This window comes from Halictus rubicundus, chromosome 10 (assembly GCF_050948215.1).
Source record: "Halictus rubicundus isolate RS-2024b chromosome 10, iyHalRubi1_principal, whole genome shotgun sequence".
In the NCBI taxonomy this organism is placed as follows: domain Eukaryota; kingdom Metazoa; phylum Arthropoda; class Insecta; order Hymenoptera; family Halictidae; genus Halictus; species Halictus rubicundus.
The window spans coordinates 15,847,414-15,872,077 of NC_135158.1; the positions used below are offsets into that span (position 1 = coordinate 15,847,414).

At 45.7% G+C, this 24,664-nt stretch overlaps 8 protein-coding genes across 12 annotated transcripts in view; 3 read left to right on the forward strand and 5 right to left on the reverse strand.

The window, feature by feature from the left end:
- The window catches only part of Shg (DE-cadherin), a 35,085-nt gene extending 33,142 nt beyond the window's left edge, over positions 1-1,943 (reverse strand). Inside the window, exon 1 of the mRNA XM_076795160.1 lies at positions 1,168-1,943. Coding sequence (XP_076651275.1) covers positions 1,168-1,264 — 97 coding nt within the window. The 5' untranslated portion in view covers positions 1,265-1,943. The remainder of the gene's footprint in view (positions 1-1,167) is intronic.
- A 3,928-nt stretch (positions 1,944-5,871) lies between these two features.
- Positions 5,872-8,165, forward strand: LOC143358054 (uncharacterized). The gene is made up of 3 exons (XM_076794907.1): positions 5,872-6,082; positions 6,170-6,295; positions 6,358-8,165. The coding sequence occupies exons 1-3, from the start codon at positions 5,930-5,932 to the stop codon at positions 8,077-8,079; spliced, it is 2,001 nt and encodes a 666-aa protein (XP_076651022.1). The 5' UTR covers positions 5,872-5,929; the 3' UTR covers positions 8,080-8,165.
- LOC143358056 (ornithine aminotransferase, mitochondrial-like) lies at positions 8,092-14,069 on the reverse strand. 3 transcript variants are annotated; one of them, XM_076794911.1, is made up of 13 exons: positions 13,934-14,069; positions 13,522-13,790; positions 13,016-13,457; positions 12,451-12,548; positions 12,071-12,375; positions 11,634-11,964; positions 11,176-11,559; positions 10,920-10,930; positions 9,419-9,777; positions 9,041-9,345; positions 8,768-8,968; positions 8,476-8,701; positions 8,092-8,370 (listed from the first exon to the last, which is right to left on the reverse strand). In XM_076794911.1, exons 4-13 carry the CDS (start codon positions 12,526-12,528, stop codon positions 8,204-8,206), a joined length of 2,367 nt encoding a protein of 788 aa, XP_076651026.1. In that variant the 5' UTR covers positions 12,529-12,548; positions 13,016-13,457; positions 13,522-13,790; positions 13,934-14,069; the 3' UTR covers positions 8,092-8,203. The 3 variants fall into 3 exon arrangements, with proteins under 3 accessions (XP_076651026.1, XP_076651024.1, XP_076651025.1); XM_076794909.1 differs by lacking the exons at positions 8,092-8,370; positions 8,476-8,701; positions 8,768-8,968; positions 9,041-9,345; positions 9,419-9,777 and having other exon boundaries at positions 10,096-11,559; positions 13,016-13,237; positions 13,320-13,457; XM_076794910.1 differs by lacking the exons at positions 8,092-8,370; positions 8,476-8,701; positions 8,768-8,968; ... (1 more) ...; positions 9,419-9,777; positions 13,522-13,790 and having other exon boundaries at positions 10,096-11,559; positions 13,016-13,237; positions 13,934-14,040.
- Positions 14,070-14,096: 27 nt separating this feature from the next.
- On the forward strand, positions 14,097-15,529 carry LOC143358059 (uncharacterized). Its single transcript, XM_076794915.1, has 3 exons — positions 14,097-14,232; positions 14,323-15,039; positions 15,126-15,529. The coding sequence occupies exons 1-3, from the start codon at positions 14,170-14,172 to the stop codon at positions 15,276-15,278; spliced, it is 933 nt and encodes a 310-aa protein (XP_076651030.1). The 5' UTR covers positions 14,097-14,169; the 3' UTR covers positions 15,279-15,529.
- Positions 15,449-16,933, reverse strand: LOC143358058 (putative methyltransferase-like protein 25). The gene is made up of 4 exons (XM_076794913.1): positions 16,367-16,933; positions 15,937-16,288; positions 15,756-15,853; positions 15,449-15,682 (listed from the first exon to the last, which is right to left on the reverse strand). The coding sequence occupies exons 1-4, from the start codon at positions 16,931-16,933 to the stop codon at positions 15,449-15,451; spliced, it is 1,251 nt and encodes a 416-aa protein (XP_076651028.1).
- Positions 16,822-17,594, reverse strand: LOC143358060 (uncharacterized). Its single transcript, XM_076794916.1, has 2 exons — positions 17,460-17,594; positions 16,822-17,374 (listed from the first exon to the last, which is right to left on the reverse strand). The coding sequence occupies exon 2, from the start codon at positions 17,361-17,363 to the stop codon at positions 16,959-16,961; it is 405 nt and encodes a 134-aa protein (XP_076651031.1). The 5' UTR covers positions 17,364-17,374; positions 17,460-17,594; the 3' UTR covers positions 16,822-16,958.
- Positions 17,595-17,886: 292 nt separating this feature from the next.
- On the forward strand, positions 17,887-23,124 carry Mor (SWI/SNF- related protein mor). 2 transcript variants are annotated; one of them, XM_076794905.1, is made up of 7 exons: positions 17,887-18,027; positions 18,441-18,560; positions 18,649-18,762; positions 18,833-20,780; positions 20,849-21,159; positions 21,236-21,713; positions 22,431-23,124. In XM_076794905.1, exons 1-6 carry the CDS (start codon positions 17,911-17,913, stop codon positions 21,704-21,706), a joined length of 3,081 nt encoding a protein of 1,026 aa, XP_076651020.1. In that variant the 5' UTR covers positions 17,887-17,910; the 3' UTR covers positions 21,707-21,713; positions 22,431-23,124. The 2 variants fall into 2 exon arrangements, with proteins under 2 accessions (XP_076651020.1, XP_076651019.1); XM_076794904.1 differs by having other exon boundaries at positions 22,445-23,124.
- LOC143358057 (uncharacterized) lies at positions 21,599-24,484 on the reverse strand. Of its 2 annotated transcripts, XR_013082919.1 has the most exons (5): positions 23,782-24,484; positions 23,293-23,623; positions 22,443-22,648; positions 21,882-22,348; positions 21,599-21,732 (listed from the first exon to the last, which is right to left on the reverse strand). XR_013082919.1 is itself a non-coding variant. In XM_076794912.1 (4 exons), exons 1-4 carry the CDS (start codon positions 24,315-24,317, stop codon positions 22,126-22,128), a joined length of 1,296 nt encoding a protein of 431 aa, XP_076651027.1. In that variant the 5' UTR covers positions 24,318-24,484; the 3' UTR covers positions 21,783-22,125. The 2 variants fall into 2 exon arrangements, 1 of the variants encoding a protein (XP_076651027.1); XM_076794912.1 differs by lacking the exon at positions 21,599-21,732 and having other exon boundaries at positions 21,783-22,348.
- Between the last annotated feature and the right edge of the window lie 180 nt (positions 24,485-24,664).

The window sequence follows — 24,664 nt, forward strand, 5'->3', positions numbered from 1 at the left end:
GCAGGCAGAGGACCGAGCGGAAAAGAGAGGAATGACAACACCGAGGAGAGCAAAAGAGAGGGGGAGCGAGGGAAGCCGAGACGCTGACGAAGACCGATAGGAGGAGTGGGACTGGGACAGGGACAGGGGAAAAAAATCCAAGGAATGCACCGAGAGAACACATTTTTAAATCGGCTGAAAGTGGTTTAAGATTACGCCGAGCAAGGATCCCCCGAGTCGAATTTACGCCCGGCCATCGCGACGGACCGTCTGCCAATACATATGTATCTCGGTTCAATTATTTCAGCGATCTATCAAGATCCCACGACTCTCGCGTGCGTGTGTCCTCGTGCGATCCGCGGGTAAACGCACGGTCGATCCGACGCTACGATTCCCACGGGCAAAGGTGTGTACGCCGCTGCACGCATCGCCGACACCGAGAAAGTATCGTGGAAGTATATCGCGCGGAATACAACGGTCTCGCCACCGGTTTTCTCCGAGTACCCGTTTCGTCTGTCTCTATCTAGACCCGATGCCGTGCCATCCGATATCTTTTCTCGAGAAAAACAGAGCCGGTTACCGGTTTCGGATTACACCGCCGAGCTGCGTGGCGTCGCGTCGCGCTCGCCCGTTCGACCAGAGTCAAAGACATCTTCCAGCGATCGAACCTGAAAAATATTTCTACCGTTCGAAAAGGGCAACCGAAAAAACCGTTTTCTCTCGAAACCGAGGATCCGTGCGGAGGAGGAGGAGATTCGCGTCGGTTTATCCCACGGGCATCCTGGAAAAAACTGTGTACGATCTCACACGGTTGGACGAGCAATCGACTCGGGATCTCCGGGTAACAGGATCGATCGGGGTACGATGAGATGCACGCGAGAAAGACGTTGTTCGAGAGCGTCGATCCGTAGCAGTCGTTAGGAACGGGGCCTGATGCCCCGCGTCGGCCGCCGCTGTTCCCTGGCCCCCGACCCCCGGTCCCAGAGCCCACGACCTCGACGACGCACACGGTACGCGCATGCGCGTACTGTACCTTCAGCTGGGGAATACACGCGCACGCATCGAATGTGTGCCCCGAGGCCCGAACACACGCAAACACAAGCGTACGCGCGCAAACAAGACAAACCACCACGGACGTCGCGAGGTAGTAGTAAGAGTAACTTCTGAAAAGAAACGTATCCCACTCACCGAGGGTTCCACAGAGCAGCAGAAACGATAGTAAAAGACGCTGGGGCCTCGCCCAGGCCCGTACCAAGCGGCGGCCGTCGATTTCTGCTCCCGACATCTTTCCGTTTTTCTCGCGTCTCTGGTCCAAACAACTGCGACTGCGACCGCGACCGCGACCGGGACCGCGACCACGCTGCGTCGCCGTCTCCTATTCTCGTTCTCCTTTGGACGTCCGTTGTTGCGCCCGATCTTGTGCCCAGCGTTGTCTTTGCCGAATGTTTTGTTTTCAACGACAACGCTAAACCACGTCGTCGGCGCACATGGCTGCTCGCTTCCCTGCGAGCTACCTTTCTCGTCGAATTCGACGAAGAAACGGGAACAAAACACACGTCGCACTCGCGATTCTCGAACGAGACGAGGCCGTTCGACGCGCTACGCGACGTCGGGCCGAACACTGCACGCGCGAACTTTCCAAACTTTTCGAACTTTTCGAGCGCAGACGGTTACCGAATGCGACTAGACAAGGAGACGAAATTTGTGCTCCCCGAGTCTCTGTTCGTTTGCTCGCTTTGCTTCGCTTGCCTGCCTGCCTGCCTGCTTGCCTGCCTGCCACAGCCTGCCACAGCCTGCCCCGCCGTTCGCCTGCCCCGAATCGAATACTCTCACCCTCGCTCTTTCCCCACTCTCCTTTCGAGCGGTCTCCCCTCTCTATCCCTCAGCCCTTCGCGACCCCGCACTCGCTCTATCTCTATCTCTCTCATACCACACACCACACACACACAACACCGCTCCTGTCGTTCTCTCTATTCGCTCTGTCCTTCTCCGACGTATACGCGACGACCTACCTCCTTGGCCCTCTCCTCTCCACCGTCCCCGCGCTACCAATCCCGTCGCCGGCATACAAACAGACCTCTATCCCCACCGTTCTAACTACTTGTTGATCTTCAGGAGCGGCGCTCGATCCACCGACGCCTCGCGCTTCTCCTTCTTTTTTCTCATTTTTCCAACGAGATCCGTCGTCTATAGGCGACTCGATCCACGGGACGGTTCGCACGACGAACCACCTCGGTTTCATTCACCGGACTCGTTTACCGAGTCGTTTCGTTTGCGTGCCCCATGGACAAACCTTTTGCCATTTAAAACGCTCGCGAGAGACCGACGTTCTCGAAAAACCGGACCGCTAGGAACGCCACGTATCCGACGCACGTTTACGCCAGAGGAATTATCGTGATTACAGTCATTTCCTCCACCTGGGAATTAATACCTCCCTCCTCGATTGTCCGTCGTTTTCCTTCCGACCGAGTCTCCTTACTTCTTCTTCTTCTTTTCTTTCCTCTCGTTTCCTTTCGGAAGAAAACGATCGGGTGGGTTATACCCTTTTCGAATTCCAATCGCGAAGGTTATTCGCCTGGTGATTCCTGAATCCACGAATATTGGAGCATAGTTCGTAGAAAGGGAAGCGCGTCACTTCGTTCGTGTAGATAGGTGATACATATGTATGTAGGTAAATACCTACCGATGCGTTCTTCGCGGAATGTGGTCGGGTACTCGCGCGAGGCGTCGCCGCTAGAGGGACAGAGATATCGCGATAAGCGAATCACGGTCGAGTTTAGCGATTTCATCGTTTTTCGATCTTCCGCTTTTTCCTCTTTTTCCGGTACATCGTAAAGTTTACAGCGTAAACGCCGATTTATTGTACTATCCGCACAGACGCGTAACTCAACCGATCCGACAAATATTCTCCGATGCATTTAGATGGAAGTGTTTATACTAACCGTACCGACACCGCGCAGACCGCCCGACATTCTTGCGAAGAATACATACTTTGTCGGTAGCGGACCGGGTTCGGTACGTGTCTGTGCGGATAATATAAATCGGCCTTGAAGCATAAACGATGCCGACACCCTTCAGCATCGTGGCTACGGCAACGTCTAGACTCGGGTGGATGATTTAATGGCACGCTCTCGATAAAAGGATCCGATTCCGTGAAATATCGAGTATGACTTTGAAGAGACCGATAATGGGCCACACCTTCTTACCGTGCGACTCGCGAGCACGAACGATATCTAGAGATAATGCATACTTCCAAAAATGTCTGATTTCTCGATGGTCAGGAAAATCTTCTCTTTACGGTAATTTACAGGGTGTAAAGAAATGTTTGGTCTTGGCAAGCTCAGATCGATGAAGATCTGTAAAAAAAAGTTGCCGCAAAATTGTCCTTGACCTTGAATCTCAAGGTCAAATTTTCTTTCATTGCATTGTATTCTACACATCATGAGAATAAAAATTGTCAGAGGAATCATGGGTCAAAACTTGACCGTTTCGCCAGAACGTAGATTACAGACCATAGATACTTTTTCTTCACAGATGCTTTACGATTTCCTCTTCTATTTTCTCGTGTACGATCGATGCTGAAAGCGATAGATTTTTGCGGATGTTGCCTATGAATTCGAACCGCGATTGACTCTGGGTAATACGGTTTAGCGCCGTAAATTACATTGGACGTCGGTTCCAAACCTATTTCCATTTGCATATGGAGACCGTGATCCGCGATGCGCCAACGGGCAGCTTATTCACCGCAGCGCAGTTCACTCTATCGGTTCGTCCGCGTTTCCCGAATGCTTGGTCAAAAAGAAAAAAAAAAAAGAAAAACAAAACCAGGAAAAATCAGTTTGAATTTTAATGCCAAAGATTTTCCTCGAAATTGTGATCGAAACTAATCGTGGGACGGGAACGGTACCAATTCTGGTCGCGTACCACGGTGGCTCGACCCGACTCGATTCGTCTCGTCGTCGATTTGATTTATCAGCAATTTTGATCGTTTTCCGTCTAAACAGCAAACACTGGACACGACGCGACGGGTATATCGACCCGCAACCCTATTATCTCGCGTATTCCCAAAGGATAGCGACCATCTGCCGTGTCTCGTTTTCCCTAAACGACTATTTTCCGCGAACCGTATCGCGTAGATGTAACGTGTAACTGATAACCAGCGAGCCAGTTTTCCGAAACGCGCGTCGCAAACCCAGTCGAACATGTTCGAAAAAATGACTCGGTTTGCAGCGACCACGGCTGACCGAAACGACGACACGCGCGGATCAAACACAGAACCGGACCATTACCATGTTGGAATCTGTTATTACGATTCGTAATTGGGCCCTGTTCCCGTTACATTTTCGTTAGCATCGGTACCATGCACTCGCCTAATTTGCTTTTCGTCCCTTCGTCCTCCTCTAGTTTCGCGATGCAAACAAATTAGAACGCACGTGGGTGCGTCGGGAGTGGCGTCCATTAATTTCGTTATTTCGTTCGGTTCGCGGCCTTTTTTCTGCTAATTAAATTATTCGGACTAATCCATTCTGTCCACCGGTCGAATTCCACATCGTTCCGCGGCTAAGATCTTCTCGTCGACTATCGACTGTTAAATTCTAAACGGGCTCTGTATTTTGTTACCTACGAACGGCTTGGATTTCATCGACCGTGTTATGGTTTCTGGTACCCGTTACGATATAACCAATCTAGTTAATTAAATCGAATAGGTTCCATTAACGCGGCGTGCGAAACCAATACACGAGGGATGGAATCATCGCGATTGGAGAGATGATAATTCGATGGGAATGACAGGAACGGAAAAACTGCGTTCGAACTTGGAATGCTTCGCGAGACACAAACACGAGACAAGACACAAATTCCTTGATCTCGTTAAACGCAAACTCGCAAAGAACGAACGCGAATAAGAGAAATATGGACTTTCGATTTCATCTGACAGCGATCGCTTTGGACAGCCGCCCGCTCGTATCTTTTGCAGATATGCTAAAGCGATGGCCGTCATTCGCGTCGAAACTGACAAACTTTGGTTACATGTTTTAAAAAATCGCTGTGCCACTCTACTTTGTATGTATGTATGTGCCGGTTTTCCTCTCTCGATTCGAACATCGAAATCCGTGTAATCTATTTCAGAGTTTGTGTATTTATTTACCACTCTGGTATTGTTTACTCGAACGTTGCGCTTCCGCGTCGGTGTCTGTCGCGTCAACAACTGCTTGTTTACCGCTTCTAATTGATATACTTATTCTTATACGCGCGACATGAAATTTTGTTTCTTCCCTTTTTATTGAGAGAGAGAGAGAGAGAGAGAGAGAGAGAGAGAGAGAGAGAGAGAGAGAGAGAGAGAGAGCTCTGGATCGTCTCTGATCCATAGGCCATGTACATATCAATATCTAACCACATATAAACATTCAGACAATTAACTGTTGTTATAAACTGTTCTTATAACACTTAGCATAATGTTACAACAGAGAGGAAATGAGAGTGCTCGCGCCCAGGATTTTAGTGTCCCCGGTATAGTGCTGCCCCCTAGTCAAATTTTTAGGCTGGACCAGAACCTGCATCATCTTTTTAGCCTGGACCAGAACCTGCATCCTCTTTTTAGCCTGGACCAGAACCTGCATCGTCTTACCAGCATCTGGTTACAATTTGGTTGGATTCGCAGCGTCATCCACGGCGAAACACCAAAACTATTTGTCAATCAGTTTTCAGATTTCATCGTTGTCACCCGTGACGTAAGCAATGATCGCCATCTACGGATTGGAACCGGCGGTGTCAATCGACGAACAGCTTGAGCATTTTGCCGTAGGTGGTGCTAAAGTCATGTTCTACCGATAAAATTGTTCGATGTGTCCGATAGACGGTGCTGCTTCGAAATGTCAAAACAAATACATAACCTAAAAGTGGCATAAACACACGGTACGGGTGGAATTGTATCGTTGTTGAAAACGTTACGATGTTTATCGTGACGAAAGAGATCGACAGCGAGAACATCGGTAAATTATGCCGGACGTGTTTAAGAGAGGATGGCGACAAAATGATCTGTTTGTTCGTGGGACCGGCTGGCTCGTCTCTCGCTGCAAAGTTGCGATCACTATCGTGTTTGGACGTAAGAGAAAAATTCGTGATCGCGCCGATCGCGCGTTGATTTGGTATCATTGATTTTGACCAGCTTGTGATACCCGTGTTTCACCAGGTGTGGCAGGGCGACGGCCTCCCGGAAAAGATGTGCGATCGTTGCGTGACCAGGGCAGAGTCCGCCTTGCTCTACAGGGAACAGTGTCGAGCCGCTGACAGAGCGTTGAGACAGGCTGCTGTAAAGGTAATCGTCGATGGTTGTTCGAATCGAGTTTGAGTTAAACGTTGGCTGATTTTGTTGCACAGGTGTCCGGTTTAGCTGCGTACGCTACAGTTCCTGGATGCAAACTATACCAGCAGAACCAAAGCTTCCAGCCAGTCTCTGTCCCGGTTCCAGTTCCGGTTCCTGTCCCGCTTCAGGTTCAAGATACTCACAAAACGTTGAAATGCATCGAATGCGGAGTCCCGTGCGCGACTTATCAAGAATTGTGCGCTCACGGTAGATCGCATTTGCCGTTGATGCAAGAGAATATGCCAGCGCAGCGTGCGCGCGTAGTAGAATCTCAGAATCCCTATCTGAACTTCAATTTTAGCCACTTCAGTTCGAATTTGAGCGGAGAGACGGTACCGAACCCGCCGCTGTCCCCTTTGATCAGATCGAACATGATTCCACAGATGATCCCGATGAACGCCGAGAATTCTAGCCGGGCCGCTTGCGCGTTGCACTGTTCTCTGTGCAACCACACGTTCACCAACAGGATGCAGCTGATGAGCCACAATATCGCTCACAGCACGGAAAACATAGACATGTCTTGCGACAACGAGAACATAGACATCTGCGAAAATTCGAATCAAATTCCTCAGAACTTGAGCTACGGAAGGTCCATCGACTCCGTCGAGAATTCCGTCGAGAATTCCATTCAGAACTTGTCGTACGGTAAGTCTGGGACGAACGGGACCGGGCAAGCGCACAGCGTCGGCTTTCCCGAAAACATGGATCTGGAAGAAATTCACGGGTCGAACGGGAGTTCCGAGCGACTCGAAAATACGCCGATGCACCATCAAGGGGACGACATGCTCGACACCCGTGCGTTGAGATTTGGCAAAGAGCTCGAGCGTACCGACAACAAGGAAAATATCGGTGGCTACGAAATGTGCCCCACCAATTTGAATTACGCGTCGAAGGAACACGTCGAACAAGATAATTCGGCTAGCGCGGAGACAAAGAGATACAAATGCGAGGAGTGTTCGAAACTGTTTTCCCAGCGATCGAAACTACTGACCCACCGGCTGTCGCACTCCGGCCAACAGCCCTTCAAGTGTCAGAGCTGCGACAAGGCTTACTCGAGCAAAAGCAAGTTGAACGCTCATGTCCGGCTGCACACCAAAACGAACGTGCACAAGTGCAAGATATGCGAGAAAATCTTCGCGTATCCCTCGTACCTGCGGGACCACTTGAAAAGCCACGAGGAGGTGTCCGGCGCAGGCGACGCGACGGCCGACCAAACAAAAATATTCGAATGCGCGACTTGCCGGAAAAGGTTTCGGATGCTGAAAAACCTGAGGGCCCACGAGAGATTGCACACCGGCAAGGGCCTGGTGCAGTGCGAGATATGCGACAAGAGGTTCAGTCAACGGTACAACTTGAAGATCCATCTGCGAACGCACAAGTCGGCGAGATCCCACAGATGCGAATACTGCGACAAAAGTTTCGTGCAGAAGGGCAATCTCGTCGAGCATTTGAGAATCCATACCAAAGTGAAGCCCTTCGAGTGTAAAACGTGCGGGAAACGGTTCTCGCAGTCGAGTCATTTAAAAAACCACGAGGCCTCGCACGCTTCTCTGAGGCAGCATCAGTGTCGGTTGTGCGGGAAACGGTTCAAACTGATCAACCACTTGAAAAGGCACTTGACTCTGCACAACGGTGCCAAAACGTACAAATGCCATCGTTGCAATCAGCTGTTTTCCCAAGCGTTCAGCCTGACTAGACACTTAAAGAGGCACGAGTCGCACGAGTCGCACTCGTAATATGTACGCGAGAAACTTTTCTATTTATTTTTTTATTCAATTTATATTTTACGTGTACATATGTATAGAATTTATATGCAAAGTTCCCTATCGTTGTTTATTCCGGTTTCCGCCAGCGTTGCGTTCATCTGCAGGGGTTGAGCACCTTGGTTAATATATGCAATCCTTCCCTGAGTTGTTCTTCCTTGATGACGAGCGGCGGCGATATCCTTATTATTTGTCCGTGCGTCGGTCTGGTCAGTAAACCTGCTTCTTTCAGCTTTAAACAGATGTCCCAACCCTCGGCGAATTCTGAAAGCACACGGACCAAACGTTATAACCGAGCGAATGGTGATCGAACCGCGTCGAACGATCCGACCGGTTGCAATATACGTATGTGCATACGGTTGCGCGTACCTTTGTTGATCACCAGACCAGCCAATAATCCACGTCCCCGGACTTCCGTTGCTATCTCTTTCGGCAATTTCTGTAGCTCCTTTCGGACTATTTCTCCGAGTTTCCTCGCGTTTTCCGCGAGATTTTCTTCCTCCACGATCTTGACCGCTTCCAACGCAACTCTGTTTCCGAGCGGGTTTCCGCCGAAAGTGCTACCATGCGATCCAGCCTCCAAGCAGTACATTATCTGACCAACAGACCCGTATTTTCGTTAGTTGCATACGAGTAGCGTACAGAAAACTGGTCGAGTTACCTTTTCGTCGGCCAGGATTCCGGAAACGGGGTAAAATCCACCGGCCAGTGCCTTCCCTAAAACGAGAATATCCGGTCTTTGGCACTCGTGGTCGACGGCCAATCGTTTTCCCGTTCTGCCCAAACCAGTTTGGACCTCGTCGGCGATCCACAAGACGTTGTACTTGGTGCACAGGTCTCGCACACCTTTCAGGTAACCATCCTAGAAAAAATAAACGATACCTTTCAGAATCGAAAGTTGATGGAAACAATGGAAACGGCGAGAGCAACTTACACAGGGCACCACGACTCCCGCTTCGCCCTGAATCGGTTCCATCATGTACGCGCAAACCGTTGGGTCCTCCTTAAACTTTTTCTCCAACGCACAAAGATCGTTGTACGGTATCTTGTCGAAATTGGGCACGTAGGGCCCGAAATCGGTGTAACAGTTTGGGTCCGTGGAAGCGGACAGTGCCGCGATCGAGCGTCCCCAGAAATTGCTATTTGCGAAGACAACGGTCGCTTTGTTCGAGGGTATCTTCTTGGCTCTGTATCCCCAACGTCTGGCAACCTTGATGGCAGTGTCGCCGGCTTCGACGCCTGTAACGATAAACGCATACGTGGATCGTATTATTCGTATTTCCGTGGAATATAAAAATTCGTATTTCCGTACCGGTATTCATGGGTAGAAATTTCTCCCATCCTAAAAGCTTCGTCAGATATTCTCCTAGTTCGCCGTGGGGCTCCGAGTAAAATGCCCTGGAAGTGTGCGTGATTTTTGCCGCCTGATCTCGCATCACTTTCAGCAGACGCGGATGACAGTGGCCCTGATTAACGGTCGCGAATCCTGCTAAAAAGTCCAGGTAACTCTTCCCCTCGACGTCCCACAAGCAAGCTCCCTCGCCTTTCGCAAGGACCACCGGAAGAGGCTTGAAGTGTCTACTGCCGAACTTGATGTCTCGGTCGATCAGCTCTTGCGAGCTCAAAAATCTCTTCAGGCTCAACTCCTTTGACGTACCAAGGATTCTCGACCTCACCGGATGCATCTTTTCGTTCAGCGAAGACAGCGAGCAAACTTCTCGAAAGGAGAAATCGAAGAAAAAAGAGAGAAAGATGGAGGGAGAGACACTGGAAGACACGTCAGGTCGAGAAAAAGGGCAGTGTCGCTCTGCGTCTGAGAGAAAACAAACTGTTCGCAGGTTTGCAATCAATCTTACATTTATACGTGTCTCGGAGAGGAAGAGTAGGGGTGGTATACTGCTTATTTACACGAAATGTTTGTGTACACGATTGGTACGGGGGAGAGGATTTCGAATAAATGCCTTCGACATAACGAAAGATTTCGTCTCTGATAATGACATGTGCGAAGATGCCTTTTATTGCGGCGCCACCATGGTAAACAAACGAAAAACAGCAAATAACATACTAATCCGAAAAGGTTGCAAACATCTGCAGAACGGAATAGGTAGATAAACCGACACGAATTTTCGGTTTTCGAAGAATCATCGAATCGACGCGTTAATCCTGTCTGCGGTTCATTATCGCGCGATTAAGATATTTGGAACCAGTCCAAGCAGCATTTCTGACGGGAACGTTGCGTACATGTGTATATGTTACTATAGTAACGAAAGCAAGATTGATTACGGAGAATACAGGCGAGCAACTGTATTGTAAATATCCGCCGCGAGGGGGGTCATCGGGTTCTTATCGTTTATCAACCGTTCTTACAGTTAATATGCGATAGCGTGAAATCGATTTCGCGTATACGTGTACGTGTACGTTTATGTATGACTGCGTACCGATATCCGGCAGACGCGCATATCCGACAAGCGAATCGAGAACAAATTGATTCTCGGTCGTACAAGGCGAACCGTTTGTCGTTTCAAACGCGATATCGTTGCATTATAAATATTTGAGTCAATGTCTGACGCTGTCAAACGTTGGAACAAACATCGATCAAAGAATACAAAACACAACCGTATCGCGTTATCGGTGCAACCGGCCGACCAATTTTTCTTCGTCGCCAGTAAATACATATTAAGAAGATAAGAAAACGCGACGTCGACACGACTCGTTCGTAACATCTCGTTAACCACGCCTCTAGCACTAGCATGATCGATTACGACATGGCAGTGCGTTTCTCGCGAAGCTAGACCTTACTTTGCTTACAAGACTCGCGAATCGACTCGGGATCGCACGGATTACGGAAGAAATCGGGGGTTAGTTTGCGTATTGCATTATAGTTTTCGAAATGATGTCGGCGCATTCGCGCGTCTGTGCTTCCGTGATGACCAACGGCGGAGCCAATCGAATGATGTGCCCGTGCGTTGGTTTCGCCAGCAGGCCCGCGTCTCTCATTTTCAAGCAAATCGCCATAGCGTCGATCTTCTCGTTGATCACGATAGCGTTGAGTAGACCCTTGCCCCTGACCAACGTGACGATGTCCTTCGGTAGCTTTTGAAGCTCGGTTCTGAGAATCTGGCCGAGTTTCTCCGCGTTTTCCGCCAACTTCTCTTCCTCGAGCACGCGAAGCGCTTCCATAGCGACCCTGCATCCGAGAGGATTACCGCCGTAAGTCGAACCGTGCTCGCCAGGCTTGATGGTCAACATCACGTGGTCGTTGGCCAGCACTCCGGAAACCGGGTAGAATCCACCGGACAGCGCTTTCCCGAGGATTAAGATGTCCGGCTTGACGTTCTCGTGGTCCACGGCCAACCTCCTTCCCGTTCGGGCCAGTCCAGTCTGCACCTCATCGGCTATCCATAAAACGTTGTGCTTCGTGCACAGCTCTCTGACTTTTTTCAAATAGCCGTCCTGGAATTTGAAAAATTCTATTAGATTCTAGCGGTCGTTGAGTCTTTGTTCGTCTCGGAGAAGTTCTACGCTACCTTTGGTACAACTACTCCGGCCTCTCCTTGTATAGGTTCCACCATGAACGCGCAAACGTTCGGATCGGCCAACTTTTGTTCGAGGGCGACAAGGTCGTCGTACGGAACCAGCTCGAATCCGGGCATGAACGGGCCGAAGCCGCTGTAGCTGCTCGGATCTGTGCTCGAGGAAACCGCGCTCATCGTTCTCCCCCAAAAGTTCCCTTCCGCGAACACGATTTTCGCTTGGTTCTGCTCGATTCCCTTGCAGCTGTAACCCCATCTTCGGGCCAGTTTGCACGCGGTCTCGCCGCCTTCCACTCCTGTGTTCATCGGCAGCCATTTGTCGTAACTGAAAGACAATTGTTGTCGTTGATTGGACGTAATAAATGAAATACATACGTACATCGTACGCTCAAGGTCGAACGTAATACGGAATCGGATGAATGGTTGCGTACCCAAACAGTTTCGTGACGTACTCTTCGAATTCACCCAACGCGTCGGAATAGAAGGCCCTCGAAGTCAGCGTCAAGACTTTTGCTTGCTCCGTCAGGACCTTGTATATTCTCGGATGGCAATGACCTTGATTGACGGCGGAGTAAGCGCTTAGAAAGTCGTAGTACCGTTTGCCCTCGACGTCCCACATGAAAACCCCCTCGGCTTTGCATAAAGCCACAGGAAGGGGATGGTAATTGTGAGCACCGTATTTCGACTCTCTGTCGAAAACTTGTTGGGACGTTAGCGTTCGACCATTTTGCTCGGCCTGTATTCAACAAAATTAGCGTTTGCTTCCTGATAAACGATGTCTGTGTCTACCGCTTGTGCATCGCTTCCTTACCCGACTGAATAAATTCAACAGTTTGCCGCCGAATAGTCCGCCTGTTCTGCCGAGCATGTTTCTGGCCAGAGATTCCATCGTCGATTCCTAAATCTATCCTGTAACGTTCGAACGCAAAGTGATTTTGTTGCTCGTTATCGGTAATGCTCCAGATATCGTTGCAGAATCGATGAAACCTCGACCCGTGCCGTTCAAAGAAATCTCAGCGGCCGCGAGCCGTGTTGCTTTCAAGTGCGATTCTAGCTAACTTGGCTTTCTGGCAAATTTCATTTCCACCAGATTGATTGGGCTAGAATCGCGTTTCGAACAACTCTAAGTCTCTTATGACGACCGCTCGATAGAATCCTATCGTTTCGACAGGTCTATTCCTCTCGTTCGGAAAAAACGGAGGGAAAAATGTAGAGGAATACGCAACGTTATCAACGGGAGCATTAACGTTCGTCCGTTTAATTGAAAACAATCGCGAACGCGTCGTTGTCGCCGCGGCGAAACAACTTAGCGTATCGGCGATACGACGATTTGGATTTTTTGGAATTATTGTAGAGTAGCAAGGTATGTAATTTACCTTTGTGGTGCGACAAGTGACGATGATCGATCACGTTCCGCGGCGTCACGGCGATATTAAGCGATTTTCGTTCTTCCGAGGACCGAGTTGTCCTCCTGTATATAGCGAGCGAGACCGTGTGCCGTCGAGCTGATACAGGATACTAACTCGGACCAATTCGAATGTAGAATACGGAATACGGAATGCCGAATAAGCCGTTTCACACGCTCTTTGCTCGATCCCCTTGAAATTGTACAGTCGCGTTACAAATACTCTCTATCGATGATAAGGAGACGAACGATATCGAAAATAAATCAGGCCCAACTATTTCAGTCCTAAAACTGTTTGCGTTTGAAAGTAAACCGCGATAAGGCTTCTCTGGCAATCATTTCTCTATAGCTACGTTCGTCGTCGCTTGCACCGCTAATGCACCGTACAACAATTGTCCGGCGTTCGTATGATTCTGTAAATAGGATATCGCTTTTAAGCAACAATTTATTCGGTCAAAGGCGACATGAAATGCTTACCGATACCATACTTGCGAGAAGTTTCGGTCACCTGATCGCTCTCTCACAGATAAGATCGAGAACGATAAGCTACCGTGTCTCCTATCTTATCTGCGAGTGCAAAACCAAATTCTAATCGAGACACGTCATGCTCTTGTTCGAATATAGCAGAAGCAAATAACGAGAATCGTTTAACGATAATGCAACCGTGGGTATGTAGCGAAGCATACTCGCGGTAGAAGAACCGTAATCCGTTTCATTGTTTCATTGCTTTTTCTTTGTAACGGTATCTGGAACGGGAGCACTTTAAATATTGCTGACCGTAAATTCTGCAACAACTTCGTAGCTTGAATTATCGGTCCAGTTTCTTTCGTGAAAAAGAGTTTCGCGAGAAATTGTTTAACACATCGAATATATGCATATGCCTACTTACCTGCTCCGTACATGCTCTGTTCATGACAGTTTTACCCGCCAAATTTCCTGTTCGATTCGCCATGATGCGATTTATCGCGCAACCGGCACAGCGTGCAGCCGTGCGCCCGTAACCTGTAACCCGTAATACAATACCTGTATTTATTTACTGTGTACCATTCAAACGAGGACCGTCCAACAGTCGGTAATTTACTACTAAACTACTCTCTGGAATAATTGCTCCGAACCAATAATTCGATGATGAACAAAGACGATTACGATCATCTCCGAGAAAAGAACATAGCCGAAAGAAACGCTATCGTAAGTATTTCCATGTAAGTTTACACTTCAAATTGCTAACCTATAAATACTTTTCTCCCGGTATGTATGTGTACGTTCCGTACGTTTCAGTTTGCCGACTTTTTTAAAGATCTAAAAACCCAATCGAACGAATTCAATGTGTTGAAATCAAAGTACAAAGACACGGAAAATGAGGAAAACGAACCGCCGAAGAAGAGACGCAGAACTGTCTCTGGTGCCATCGGTGACAACGATTTTAAAGTCAACGGCGTTCGTCTTGAATTACGGAAAAAATACAACACCAGAAGTTCCTCGAGAAGCGGTAGTAGAGATAACTTGGACGAGTCTAAGAGAAACAAGCCTAAATTACAGATTTTATTCCCATGGGCAAAATCGTCGCAACGCTCCATCGATCTAATGAAAATGGGAGTCTGCGACGTAGATGAGGAAAACGAACAACACGACGAAAGTATTAATAGCGATAACAATGATGATTACGACGAATACGATACCGACGACGACGACAGCGATGTATACGCAGCTAAAAGGAAAGGGGGTTATAAAGTTACTAGAGCACCTTACGATCCAAATACCATACCTTCAGTTGATGAAATTACTGAGCACATGTTGAAGAATATAGCACAGAAGAGTAGTAAGAAAAAATATTGTAAAATTAAGGGAACTAGTTGTCATCAGTGTAGACAGAAAACGTTAGACACGAAGACGGTTTGTCGATCGGGAGAATGTATCGGAGTGAGAGGACAATTTTGTGGACCTTGTTTGAGGGGAAGGTACGGTGAAAGTGCGCTGGAAGCATTAAAAGATCCGGTAAGCATTGTAATTATGTTAGTTTTCTGTAATATCAGATTATATTTGATTTCGAGTTTTACCATAATCTTGTTGTATATTTTCAGAAATGGGCTTGTCCACCCTGTCGAGGTCTGTGTAATTGCAGTATATGCAGGACCAGGAGCGGTCTACCTCCAACAGGAATTTTAGCTCCTGTAGCACAGGAAGAAGGATATACCTCTGTCAAGGATTATCTCGAATCAAACCAATCTCAATGACACACTATTCTATCGAATCTATAAAAAATATGTTGTGTATGACAACAAATGTCGTCGCATTTGTGGAACTATTTAATTACTCGCGTGGTCCGAGATTTGAGAATTACTGTGTACATACTGTGTATGAAAAAATTATTTTTATCGATATCATATCCTTTTTTTGTTTTGTATTATTTGACAGCTACGATTCCATAATGTCGAGGCGATAAGATCGGATCAAATAAACGTAATATAGCAAGTTTCGAACATAAGTTGCTCTTTTGCAAAAACAATATTCTATCCAGCATAATAGCCGCTTCCAATACGCGACCTGTGTGTATTCGTAACATTTGAAACGTATAAAATCGTTTAGACAAATGTTCATGTAATCGATACACACTTTCTAGCGTTTCCACAGATGGTATCTGTAATGGGGTTTTTAACATTTCTAATGAACATATTTGTGCGTTTGTAATTGTCGTATCATAAATGTTATACCTTTTCTGGTACCACTCCAATTTTTGAGAATGCCCACAGAGCATAACTTGGAAAATCGTGCAAGGGTCCTCCTCGACCTACTCTAGCATTATAAACACCTAATAAACGAAATAAAAAGAAAAATAAAAGGTTATACCAAAAGTCGAAATTATCGATAGAACAGAAAAAGGAAGTATTATACCCATGGAATGGAGTACCACTTGTAAAACTGCTCTGTAAAACAGCGATGAAGATACAGATTTAGTTTTAGTGCTTCTTTCGACGGATTGTTGTGCTAGCATTCTAGCGTTTTTAGAAAAACTGATCCTCTGGTTTAACGTTTCGTTTGTTAAGTGATAACAACAAGGCACGATACACAAAAGATGTATATCTTTCGTGGCTAGAAAAGTTTTGATAACCGAATGGGTAAGAGAGCCACAGGCATGCAAACCGGTTAATACAAGATTTTTATCTAATTTCCATTCGTGAAAATGTTCATTTATCATTTTTATGTAGTTTGTGTTTTCGTTTATTTCGTTGACTATGTATTGGACCTAAAATAAACTGTATCACGTTTGCATTTTATAATTAAATGGAAATGTACATGAAGTATAGCAAAGCATCATAAATACCAAATTTTGAGAATGCTTTGTTCTCTTCTTTAATTTGTTCTGTCTAAAAGTTGCTCCTTTGCAACATGACTGCGAAGAATCTATCGCGAGAACGGGAACATTATGATTTTCAGCTAAGAATGTTGACAAATACGCTTTGCCAGCACCAGCATCTATTACTAAACTTCCGGTCGATGCTGCTGCTGCTCCCACAATATTTCCAAGGCATTCAACCTCGTGTGATTTTTTAACATTCATAAATTCGGTTTTTACATCCTTGTGTTTACATTTACTTAGATCGTTAACAACGGGTAATACATTCGCAAGATCCTTTGAATTTATTTCTGTAGAACACGACTGTAAGGAAAGAGACCTTGCTTGTTTCACAAATTGATTAAGCACAGGATGACTATCATCCTCCATCCAGTAAAAGCATTCTATATCATCGCTTTCTAACTCTAGTCTTAATTCATCCGGCAAACACAGTTTCCACAAGTCATCCGTAATGAAATCGACTATATGACAATTTATCAATTTGTCGTATATGTTTATAAAATTTAAAATTTCTTCGAAACGTTTATCATACATAATGGTAATATACTTTTCTTTTTCATTAAAATTCAAGTTTGTCTGTTTCTGGATACGAAGAAGACGTCTTTGCTAATGCACAAAATTTGGCATATTTGAACTTGATATTATCTACGCGTTCAAAAAAGTCGACAGTTTCGCTATTAAATCTTGGAAAATCAGAAATATCTTGAAGAAGTTGTTTTGCGATAAAAGTTGCTTTCTGCGATTTCGGGTTGTCCGTGTTTAAATATTGTTCCAAGACTCCGCAGTAGTATCCTAACTGTGCCCCTATTAAACTTGCTCTGTGGTAACCCAAATGAAATCCTTTTATCAATTGCTGCTTGCCAGTCTCGTAACCTTCTTCGTAACCAACGTTTTGAGCATTTTCTTCGGCAAACAATAAATTTTCAAATTCTTTGTTTATATCGACGTCATTCTCATCGGACATACTTATTGTACCTGAAAGTAAGTGTGCATACGGAAAATAATCTACGATAAAAATGTTCAAAGTTATTTAGTATTTTAGTAGAAGTTAGTCACGTACCAAATTTTAGTAATTTCACACAATATGATAAGTTTAATTATTTTAGGTTATGAATAAACCTACTGTATACGTATCATCGGAAAACATTGATCCACCATATTAGAGACCGTGCGAGAACATGTCTACCAATCGTCACCGTTCAGTCCGTGTACAATTTGGTAGAATTTCGTTTTATGATGAAATATTTTCAGTGAACGATTAAATGTTAACCGATTAATCGGATGATAAGTGTTTCTTTACGACTTTCATAATGAATAATTGTTAGCGAACCAGGAACAAAGTTTGCAAATCATTCATTGAAAACGTCTACTTATAATTTCATCGTCGAAATGTGTGTTCATAGAAATGCTGTAGCTCTGACTAACTTCAGAGGCGTGTCATGTTTGCAATAAACGCGGCGTTCTTTCTTACAGCGTATCTGACAATTTTTCAAGTGAATATTTCGTAAAAGATGCTCGCATTAGGACCGAAAAAGGACGGAGGTCCCAATGCAAAATTTTTCGAATCCCAAGAAATTCTCACACAACTCGACGGAGTGAAACAGTGGCTGTTAAAAAACTGCAAAAAGGTACGTCCAAAGACCCGGCGTCAAACCTCCAAGAACTACTATTCTACGATCTACGATCATTTCTACGCTTTAGCGTGGTTTTTTTATTCTGATTTACTTGAAATACGGTCTCAGTGATTCCTGTAGTAGACCAATTTTATTATAAAAAAAATGGATTTGCTTGGGAAACGATGCAAATTCCACAAGAACTTTTGGAGTACATAAACTTAATCATTTGCATATGTGCCTTTCTATCCCACTACGTGGGTTTCTAACTGCATTTTAACATTAATAGAATTATTTTCTATACGATATAGGTTCTAAATCTTGTGTCCATTAAAATGTTTATGTTACCGTTGCACTTTTTATAAATCCATATTCTAATATCATCTAGTATCGATGACTGTATGTAAATATTGCTTTATGTTTTGCAGTATGTACAAACGGACCCTCCTACTAATAAAAGTTTAGCTACTTTGATAGTGCAATTGTTGCAATTCCAAGAAGATAATTTAGGAAAAAATGTTTCAAAACCACCTATGACCAGACTTCCTGTATGTACTCTTCGATAAGTATAACCGAACGTTATCATACAGTTATAGAATATCGTTATGAAATTGATACGAATGATAATATTTTCAGATGAAATGTTTCTTAGATTTCAAACCAGGTGGTGGTTTATGTCATATTCTTGCAACCGCGTTTCGTATTAAGCAAGAGCAAGGATGGCGCAGATTCGATTTTCCTGTCGGAAAGGTAAGTATTTTGAGTAAATACGTACGGGTACTACAATACTACAATGATCGGTAAATAATTGTTCTTTCAGTCAGGATCTCGAATGGATAGAACGGTGGAAATGTTGGTGGCAGCGGAACGAGCTTTAGTTCAGAACAGATGTTTCACCGTACCGAACATATACGTGCGACCAGACGTAGACAAATCGACAGCGGGAAAAGTGAAAGAAGCGGTTCGGCGACACCAAGGCACCATCGCGGAGAATGAAGCGGACGCTACACACATTATTTATCCTTCCGTGGATCCTATGGAAGAAGAATACGCGCGACCTTGCATGAGGCGCGAAAGATCCGTTCTTCTTCATTGGTATTACTTCCCGGATAGTTACGATTCTTGGACTAGTTTAGATCTTCCCTGGGATTTTCCGGAAGGGACATCTGCGAGTACTAGCGTGAAATCAGTGTACAAAGTATCGGCAACGTGGGCGCTGGACTTGGATCAGTATAACGAATGGATGAACGAGGAAGATTACGAGATAGACGAGAATGGTCAGAAAAAAATACACAAGTACAGGCTTTCGGTGGAGGATTTAATGGCTCAGCCATCGCATCCGCCACCCTCTGCGAAAAAGCCGAAACGAAAACGATCTCCTAGTCCACCCCCGAAACTAGGGAAACGTAAAAGCGCGAGAGCGCCTTCGGGTGTCCAGAGTGCTTCCTCGACGTCGTCGCTAGCGACTCCGAAAAAGTCTCGCGGCACGGGAGAAGAGGAGGACGATCTCACGCAAGGAATGGAGGATCCTCCGGCAGAACCTCGGATCGTAGAAGTTGTGGCTACGCCTACAAATCCACCGGTTACAGGTCAAGGGAATGCTCCGACCAGCGGTGCCACCTTAACAACCACGGGAAGCAAGAAACAGGATAACGAACTCCAACCGTTAAAATCTGGTAACATGGCAGATCTGGATGAGCCGATAGAAGGCGACAAAGGAAGTTCTCAAAGCACTCAAGACAGGGAAGAACGAGATGCTAGCAAAGAAAGGGGCGATGGAAGCAAAGGCGACGAGCCAGAAGACAATGTAACAGAGCAAACTCATCACATCGTCGTTCCCAGCTATTCTGCTTGGTTCGACTACAATTCAATCCATACCATCGAGAAGAGAGCTCTGTCGGAGTTTTTTAATGGTAAAAATAAATCGAAAACGCCGGAAATCTATTTGGCGTACAGGAATTTTATGATCGATACCTACAGATTAAATCCTACCGAGTACATCACGTCTACCGCTTGCAGACGCAACTTAGCCGGCGATGTATGCGCGATTATGCGTGTACACGCGTTCTTGGAGCAATGGGGACTTATCAATTATCAGGTGGACGCGGAGTCGAGGCCAACGCCTATGGGACCACCGCCAACGTCGCATTTCCATGTACTGTCGGATACACCGTCGGGTTTGGCTCCTGTGAATCCAAACCCACCGAAAACACCGCAACCATCCGCTGCGAAAACTTTGCTCGATCTAGAGAAGAAGTCGAACGTGATGGGATCGGAAGAAAAAGCTTCGGCCGGAGCGATGGCAAACTTTGGACTAAAGATAGATCAGTATTCGAGAAAGCCGGCAGTTTTGAAGAATAAGCAAGCTGCCGGCGCTACCCGCGACTGGACGGAACAGGAGACGTTGTTATTGTTGGAGGGATTAGAGCTGCACAAGGACGATTGGAATAAAGTGTGCGAGCACGTTGGCTCAAGGACCCAAGACGAGTGCATTTTACATTTCTTACGACTTCCGATAGAGGATCCGTATTTGGAGGAAGGGGGACCGGAAGGTTTGGGTCCTTTGGCTTATCAACCGGTGCCCTTCTCGAAAGCAGGCAATCCAGTTATGAGCACAGTCGCGTTTTTGGCTTCCGTTGTTGATCCCAGAGTGGCGGCAAGTGCCGCGAAAGCTGCCATGGAGGAATTCGCAGCTATCAAGGATCAAGTGCCAGCCGCTTTGCTGGACCAACATCTTAGAAACGTCCAAGCCAGCGCGAACTCGGACGGTAACGAACAAACCCCGTCTATTTCCTAGTCTATATCTGTTATATTCCATCATTACTTCTTTTTTTAGGCAAGTTTGATCCAGCTGCAGGCTTGGCACAATCCGGTATAGCCGGTACGGGTCCGCCCGAACCTCCAGACGACACAGCAACACCGTCGACTACCGGAAGCGTACCGACAACGGCTGCTACCTCGCCGCATTCGGCCACACCGACGCCGATAGAAACGAAGAAAGAGGAACAGGAAAAACCGAAAGAATCCGAAGTTGAGCCAGCTCAATTGGAGATTGGAAAGAAAGAGGATGAAATGAAGGAATCGGAGGAGGATACGAAAACGCCTGTGGACGTCGAGGCTATGGAAGCGAAAGAGAAGAAGGATAAGGTAGAGACAATGCTCTGGTATTACGATCCTGTATTCGGTTCGATTCGATTCTGATTTCTTCCTTGTTCGAAACTAGGTAGTGCGAGATGCTCAACTACAGTCTGCAGCCGCCGCTGCACTGGCGGCAGCTGCCGTCAAGGCGAAGCATTTGGCTGCCGTGGAAGAACGAAAAATCAAGTCTCTGGTGGCGTTGCTCGTCGAAACGCAAATGAAAAAGTTGGAGATTAAACTGCGACATTTCGAGGAGCTGGAAACCACGATGGAAAGGGAACGCGAAGGTCTCGAGTATCAGAGGCAACAGCTGATCACGGAGAGGCAACAGTTCCACCTGGAACAATTAAAAGCCGCTGAATTTCGAGCGAGGCAACAAGCGCATCAACGTTTAGCTCAAGAACAGCAACAACAGCAGCAACAACAGAATCAACATCCACCTTGGCAACCGGCCGCGCAACAACAACAGCAACAACAACAACAGCAACAGCAACCGCCGAGTCCACAGGCATCGGCCCAACAACCAGCAGCTCATACGCCTCCGCAACAGTCGTAGGTCTTTTGTAAGTAATTTCTTTTCACCTATTAAGAGATATTTGTTGAACGATCGCGAAAAGTCACGAAATCAAACAAAATATAAATGAAATTTTTAATACTGAATATATTATTTCTGCGATACAGAAGTTACGATATTTTTCTATCGATCTCTTTGCGTTTATCCATTGACTTACCTAAATTTCTGACGCGACTACTAACACACAGACTGGGTGGAAACATTTTTGGGAAACGCCAATGTTCGACGGAACCTTTTCTCGTGTTTTTTTTTTTTTTTTAGAACCATTGTTGTTGTAGTCGTCGACTTCTCTTCTGATTCTTGATTTCCATACATTCGTTGAACCATACATTCCATACATTCGTTCGGTTATTTCGATTATTTCGGCTATTTAGATTTGCAAAGATCGTGTGATGCTCGAGTTACAAAGCGTGATTGTTTACGAGTTCTAAAACTAAATCAGTCATGAGACGCGCGCATTCAGCTCCTCCGCGCGGCGGTCCTCGAATTGTTTGCTTTTCTTTGCTTGTTTCCGGTTTTTCATACATGTCTGGTGCTTCTTCGCTTTTGCACGTGCTGATCGGTAAGATGTCCAATGCGAGACCTATTCCGAAACGTCCACACCGTCGCATTTCCTCGTTTAATCTGTGAAACGGCCAGATGTTAATGTTTCTTCGGCTTTGTTTAACCGGATCTTTTTTGACTAGTATAGAAACAAATTTTACAGTATATTGCTTACAGTTCCCACATGACCGACGGATCTTTCGCTGGATGTTCTGGATTAAGGATGTGCAACGAAGACATCAGATGAAAATGATAATGCTGAAGAAGCTGTGTCATATGAGCCCGTCTAATATCCCCACTTGTACAACAGTACAGAAAGTTGACGAGGTCAAGAGCGAGCGAGCCGACTCGGGTTAATTGAAAATCGACCAAACAGACATCCTGTAACAACGATGTCGTGTTTTTTCGAACGTAATCGAAATTCTTGCTACATTGTAGACGGCGTTCAATATTAATTGAGTTTGTTTTACTTTACGTACACCCAACAATTTCGGTTCAAATTTCTTTTACCATGTTCATTTCTGTTATGCTCAGTTATATCCGCGTACGCAAACAATATTTACAAGAAAATTCCTATTTAGAGACTAATTCTATTGCGAATAGAGTAGTAGAATATTATTTATTTACGTGAAGAGGCACACGTATTTTTAACGGAACGACTACAGAAAAATTACAGGAGAATTTGGTTGCTCTACCATCACCTCTACTACCGCCACCACCAACCACCACCTCCACCGAAGTAATACTTCCCTCGTGAAATATAACGATTAAAAAAAGAAAGGAAAAACAAAAGATAGCAGGAGAACCGTAATATAAGAATCTTACAGATTTATATAATAAAATTGTACTAAAAGAAACAGATCTCATAATTTAATATTCTCACACGGATCCTAGCTGAGAGGGCTATGGGTTATACGAAGAACCTGATATGTACAAGTTTTATACATTTTTATATGGAATTTATACGAAGAACGTTCGTGCAATCAATTTAGCAAAATAAACGTCAAGTTGACTGTAGTACGTACTTCCTCGTTTGGATCAGCGTCATCTTTAAAGAGAATATTATTAGTCCAACAATCGCCGTGGCAAAAAACGGTAAGGGGCCCTCTTACGGCAGCGACTTCGCTCATTGTACGAAAAAATACGTCGTCGTTTAGGAATGCTCTCAATTTCTCCATTATCTCTGTTCTCTTGTGTTCCATGCGAGTAGGAAGGCCTTCGGATACCATTTCAATAGCGTTTTTCGCAGCTTCTTGGTAATACTGTCGGTACCACTCTTCGTTTTCCGGTCGAAAAAGCACCTCCCGTATACATTGACCTCCATCCGGATCTGTCAGTCTCGCGAACTCTTCCGGCCTTCGAAACACGTGTTATGTACATATGTAAAATACGCATTGTAAACTTTATAGTTACGTATTTATAAAGATACTCGGCCGTGCATTTGGCACGCACTAATTCATAAAGAAGATGAAAAGGAAAGACAATGACAATGACAATGACAATGTTCGACTTGCCTCGTTTCTCGGAGCGTTAAACTCAGCGCGTGAAAGCCGGCCAAGGCTTTTAAAGCTCCCTTCAAATGGTCGAGCTCGAGTCCCTTCCTTCTGTCTGCCATTTTAAAACCTTTTTCTCTTAAATCCTCCATAGCGATAAGATCGACACGCGCCGCATATATTTTGGCAACGCCGTTGAACACATTTTTGCCATCCGTTTGCAACTTGTTCAGGGTCGGCCACACGTACGTGTAGAATGCCACTTCGTTTCGAAAGAGCAGTTCGCTTTTAAACGCCTCCCGATGTTCCCTCGACCGGGGCAACACTTTGTAGATGATCGCACGTTCGTAATTGATCCATTCGATCGTTCCACCGGTTGTTTCCCTCCGTTCTTGACCTTTCACACGAATACGATAGAGCATAGACGTGTAATTGTCACCTCTTCCAGAGCCAGGTTCTTCCTCCAAACTGTGAATCTCCACCTCGGGTTCGTCTTTCTTTATCAATTCGCGTACATCCTCCAATGTAAGACGCGCATCTTCTCCTTTCTTGTCCATCACTCTTTTTCTCTCTGCTCGCCGTCCAAGCAAGTCCAAGAATATCGATATGTATAGTGTTCGTCCTCGAATACGTTTCTAAGAGACTTCTTCTCAACGACCTCGCCAGATTTGGTTTAACGTTACTGGTATCAGTTGGTGCCGCACTATTCCACTCCTTCAAATGGTCGAGTGAGTTACGATGTTAAGCTATGCGATGCAGGAAATAAGTATTTGAGTGACAAGAGGATAGTACCTCCCACTGCCTATACAACTTAATTTATTAATCGTACGTACCCTACCTAGAGGGACAAGGACATTAATATCTTCCAATGACGCGTGTAATTTTTATTCTTTGAATGACATAT

Excerpts from the sequence above, each read along its gene's own strand:
- LOC143358054 (XM_076794907.1), top strand. The coding sequence starts at position 5,930 with ATGTTTATCGTGACGAAAGAGATCGACAGCGAGAACATCGGTAAATTA. Across the intron at positions 6,083-6,169 it reads GATCACTATCGTGTTTGGAC|GTGTGGCAGGGCGACGGCCT; the intron begins GTAAGAGAAAAA and ends GTGTTTCACCAG. Across the intron at positions 6,296-6,357 it reads TGAGACAGGCTGCTGTAAAG|GTGTCCGGTTTAGCTGCGTA; the intron begins GTAATCGTCGAT and ends TTTGTTGCACAG.
- LOC143358056 (XM_076794911.1), bottom strand. The coding sequence starts at position 12,528 with ATGGAATCTCTGGCCAGAAACATGCTCGGCAGAACAGGCGGACTATTC. Across the intron at positions 12,376-12,450 it reads TGTTGAATTTATTCAGTCGG|GCCGAGCAAAATGGTCGAAC; the intron begins GTAAGGAAGCGA and ends TGTTGAATACAG. Across the intron at positions 11,965-12,070 it reads TACGTCACGAAACTGTTTGG|TTACGACAAATGGCTGCCGA; the intron begins GTACGCAACCAT and ends ATTGTCTTTCAG.
- LOC143358059 (XM_076794915.1), top strand. The coding sequence starts at position 14,170 with ATGATGAACAAAGACGATTACGATCATCTCCGAGAAAAGAACATAGCC. Across the intron at positions 14,233-14,322 it reads TAGCCGAAAGAAACGCTATC|TTTGCCGACTTTTTTAAAGA; the intron begins GTAAGTATTTCC and ends CGTACGTTTCAG. Across the intron at positions 15,040-15,125 it reads TGGAAGCATTAAAAGATCCG|AAATGGGCTTGTCCACCCTG; the intron begins GTAAGCATTGTA and ends GTATATTTTCAG.
- LOC143358058 (XM_076794913.1), bottom strand. The coding sequence starts at position 16,933 with ATGTATGATAAACGTTTCGAAGAAATTTTAAATTTTATAAACATATAC. Across the intron at positions 16,289-16,366 it reads CAAAGCATTCTCAAAATTTG|GTCCAATACATAGTCAACGA; the intron begins GTATTTATGATG and ends AGTTTATTTTAG. Across the intron at positions 15,683-15,755 it reads TTGGAGTGGTACCAGAAAAG|ATACCATCTGTGGAAACGCT; the intron begins GTATAACATTTA and ends ACCCCATTACAG.
- LOC143358060 (XM_076794916.1), bottom strand. The coding sequence starts at position 17,363 with ATGTCCGATGAGAATGACGTCGATATAAACAAAGAATTTGAAAATTTA.
- Mor (XM_076794905.1), top strand. The coding sequence starts at position 17,911 with ATGCTCGCATTAGGACCGAAAAAGGACGGAGGTCCCAATGCAAAATTT. Across the intron at positions 18,028-18,440 it reads TGTTAAAAAACTGCAAAAAG|TATGTACAAACGGACCCTCC; the intron begins GTACGTCCAAAG and ends TATGTTTTGCAG. Across the intron at positions 21,160-21,235 it reads CGAAAGAGAAGAAGGATAAG|GTAGTGCGAGATGCTCAACT; the intron begins GTAGAGACAATG and ends GTTCGAAACTAG.
- LOC143358057 (XM_076794912.1), bottom strand. The coding sequence starts at position 24,317 with ATGGACAAGAAAGGAGAAGATGCGCGTCTTACATTGGAGGATGTACGC. Across the intron at positions 23,624-23,781 it reads TTAACGCTCCGAGAAACGAG|GCCGGAAGAGTTCGCGAGAC; the intron begins GCAAGTCGAACA and ends CGTGTTTCGAAG. Across the intron at positions 22,349-22,442 it reads CCGTCGGTCATGTGGGAACT|ATTAAACGAGGAAATGCGAC; the intron begins GTAAGCAATATA and ends GCCGTTTCACAG.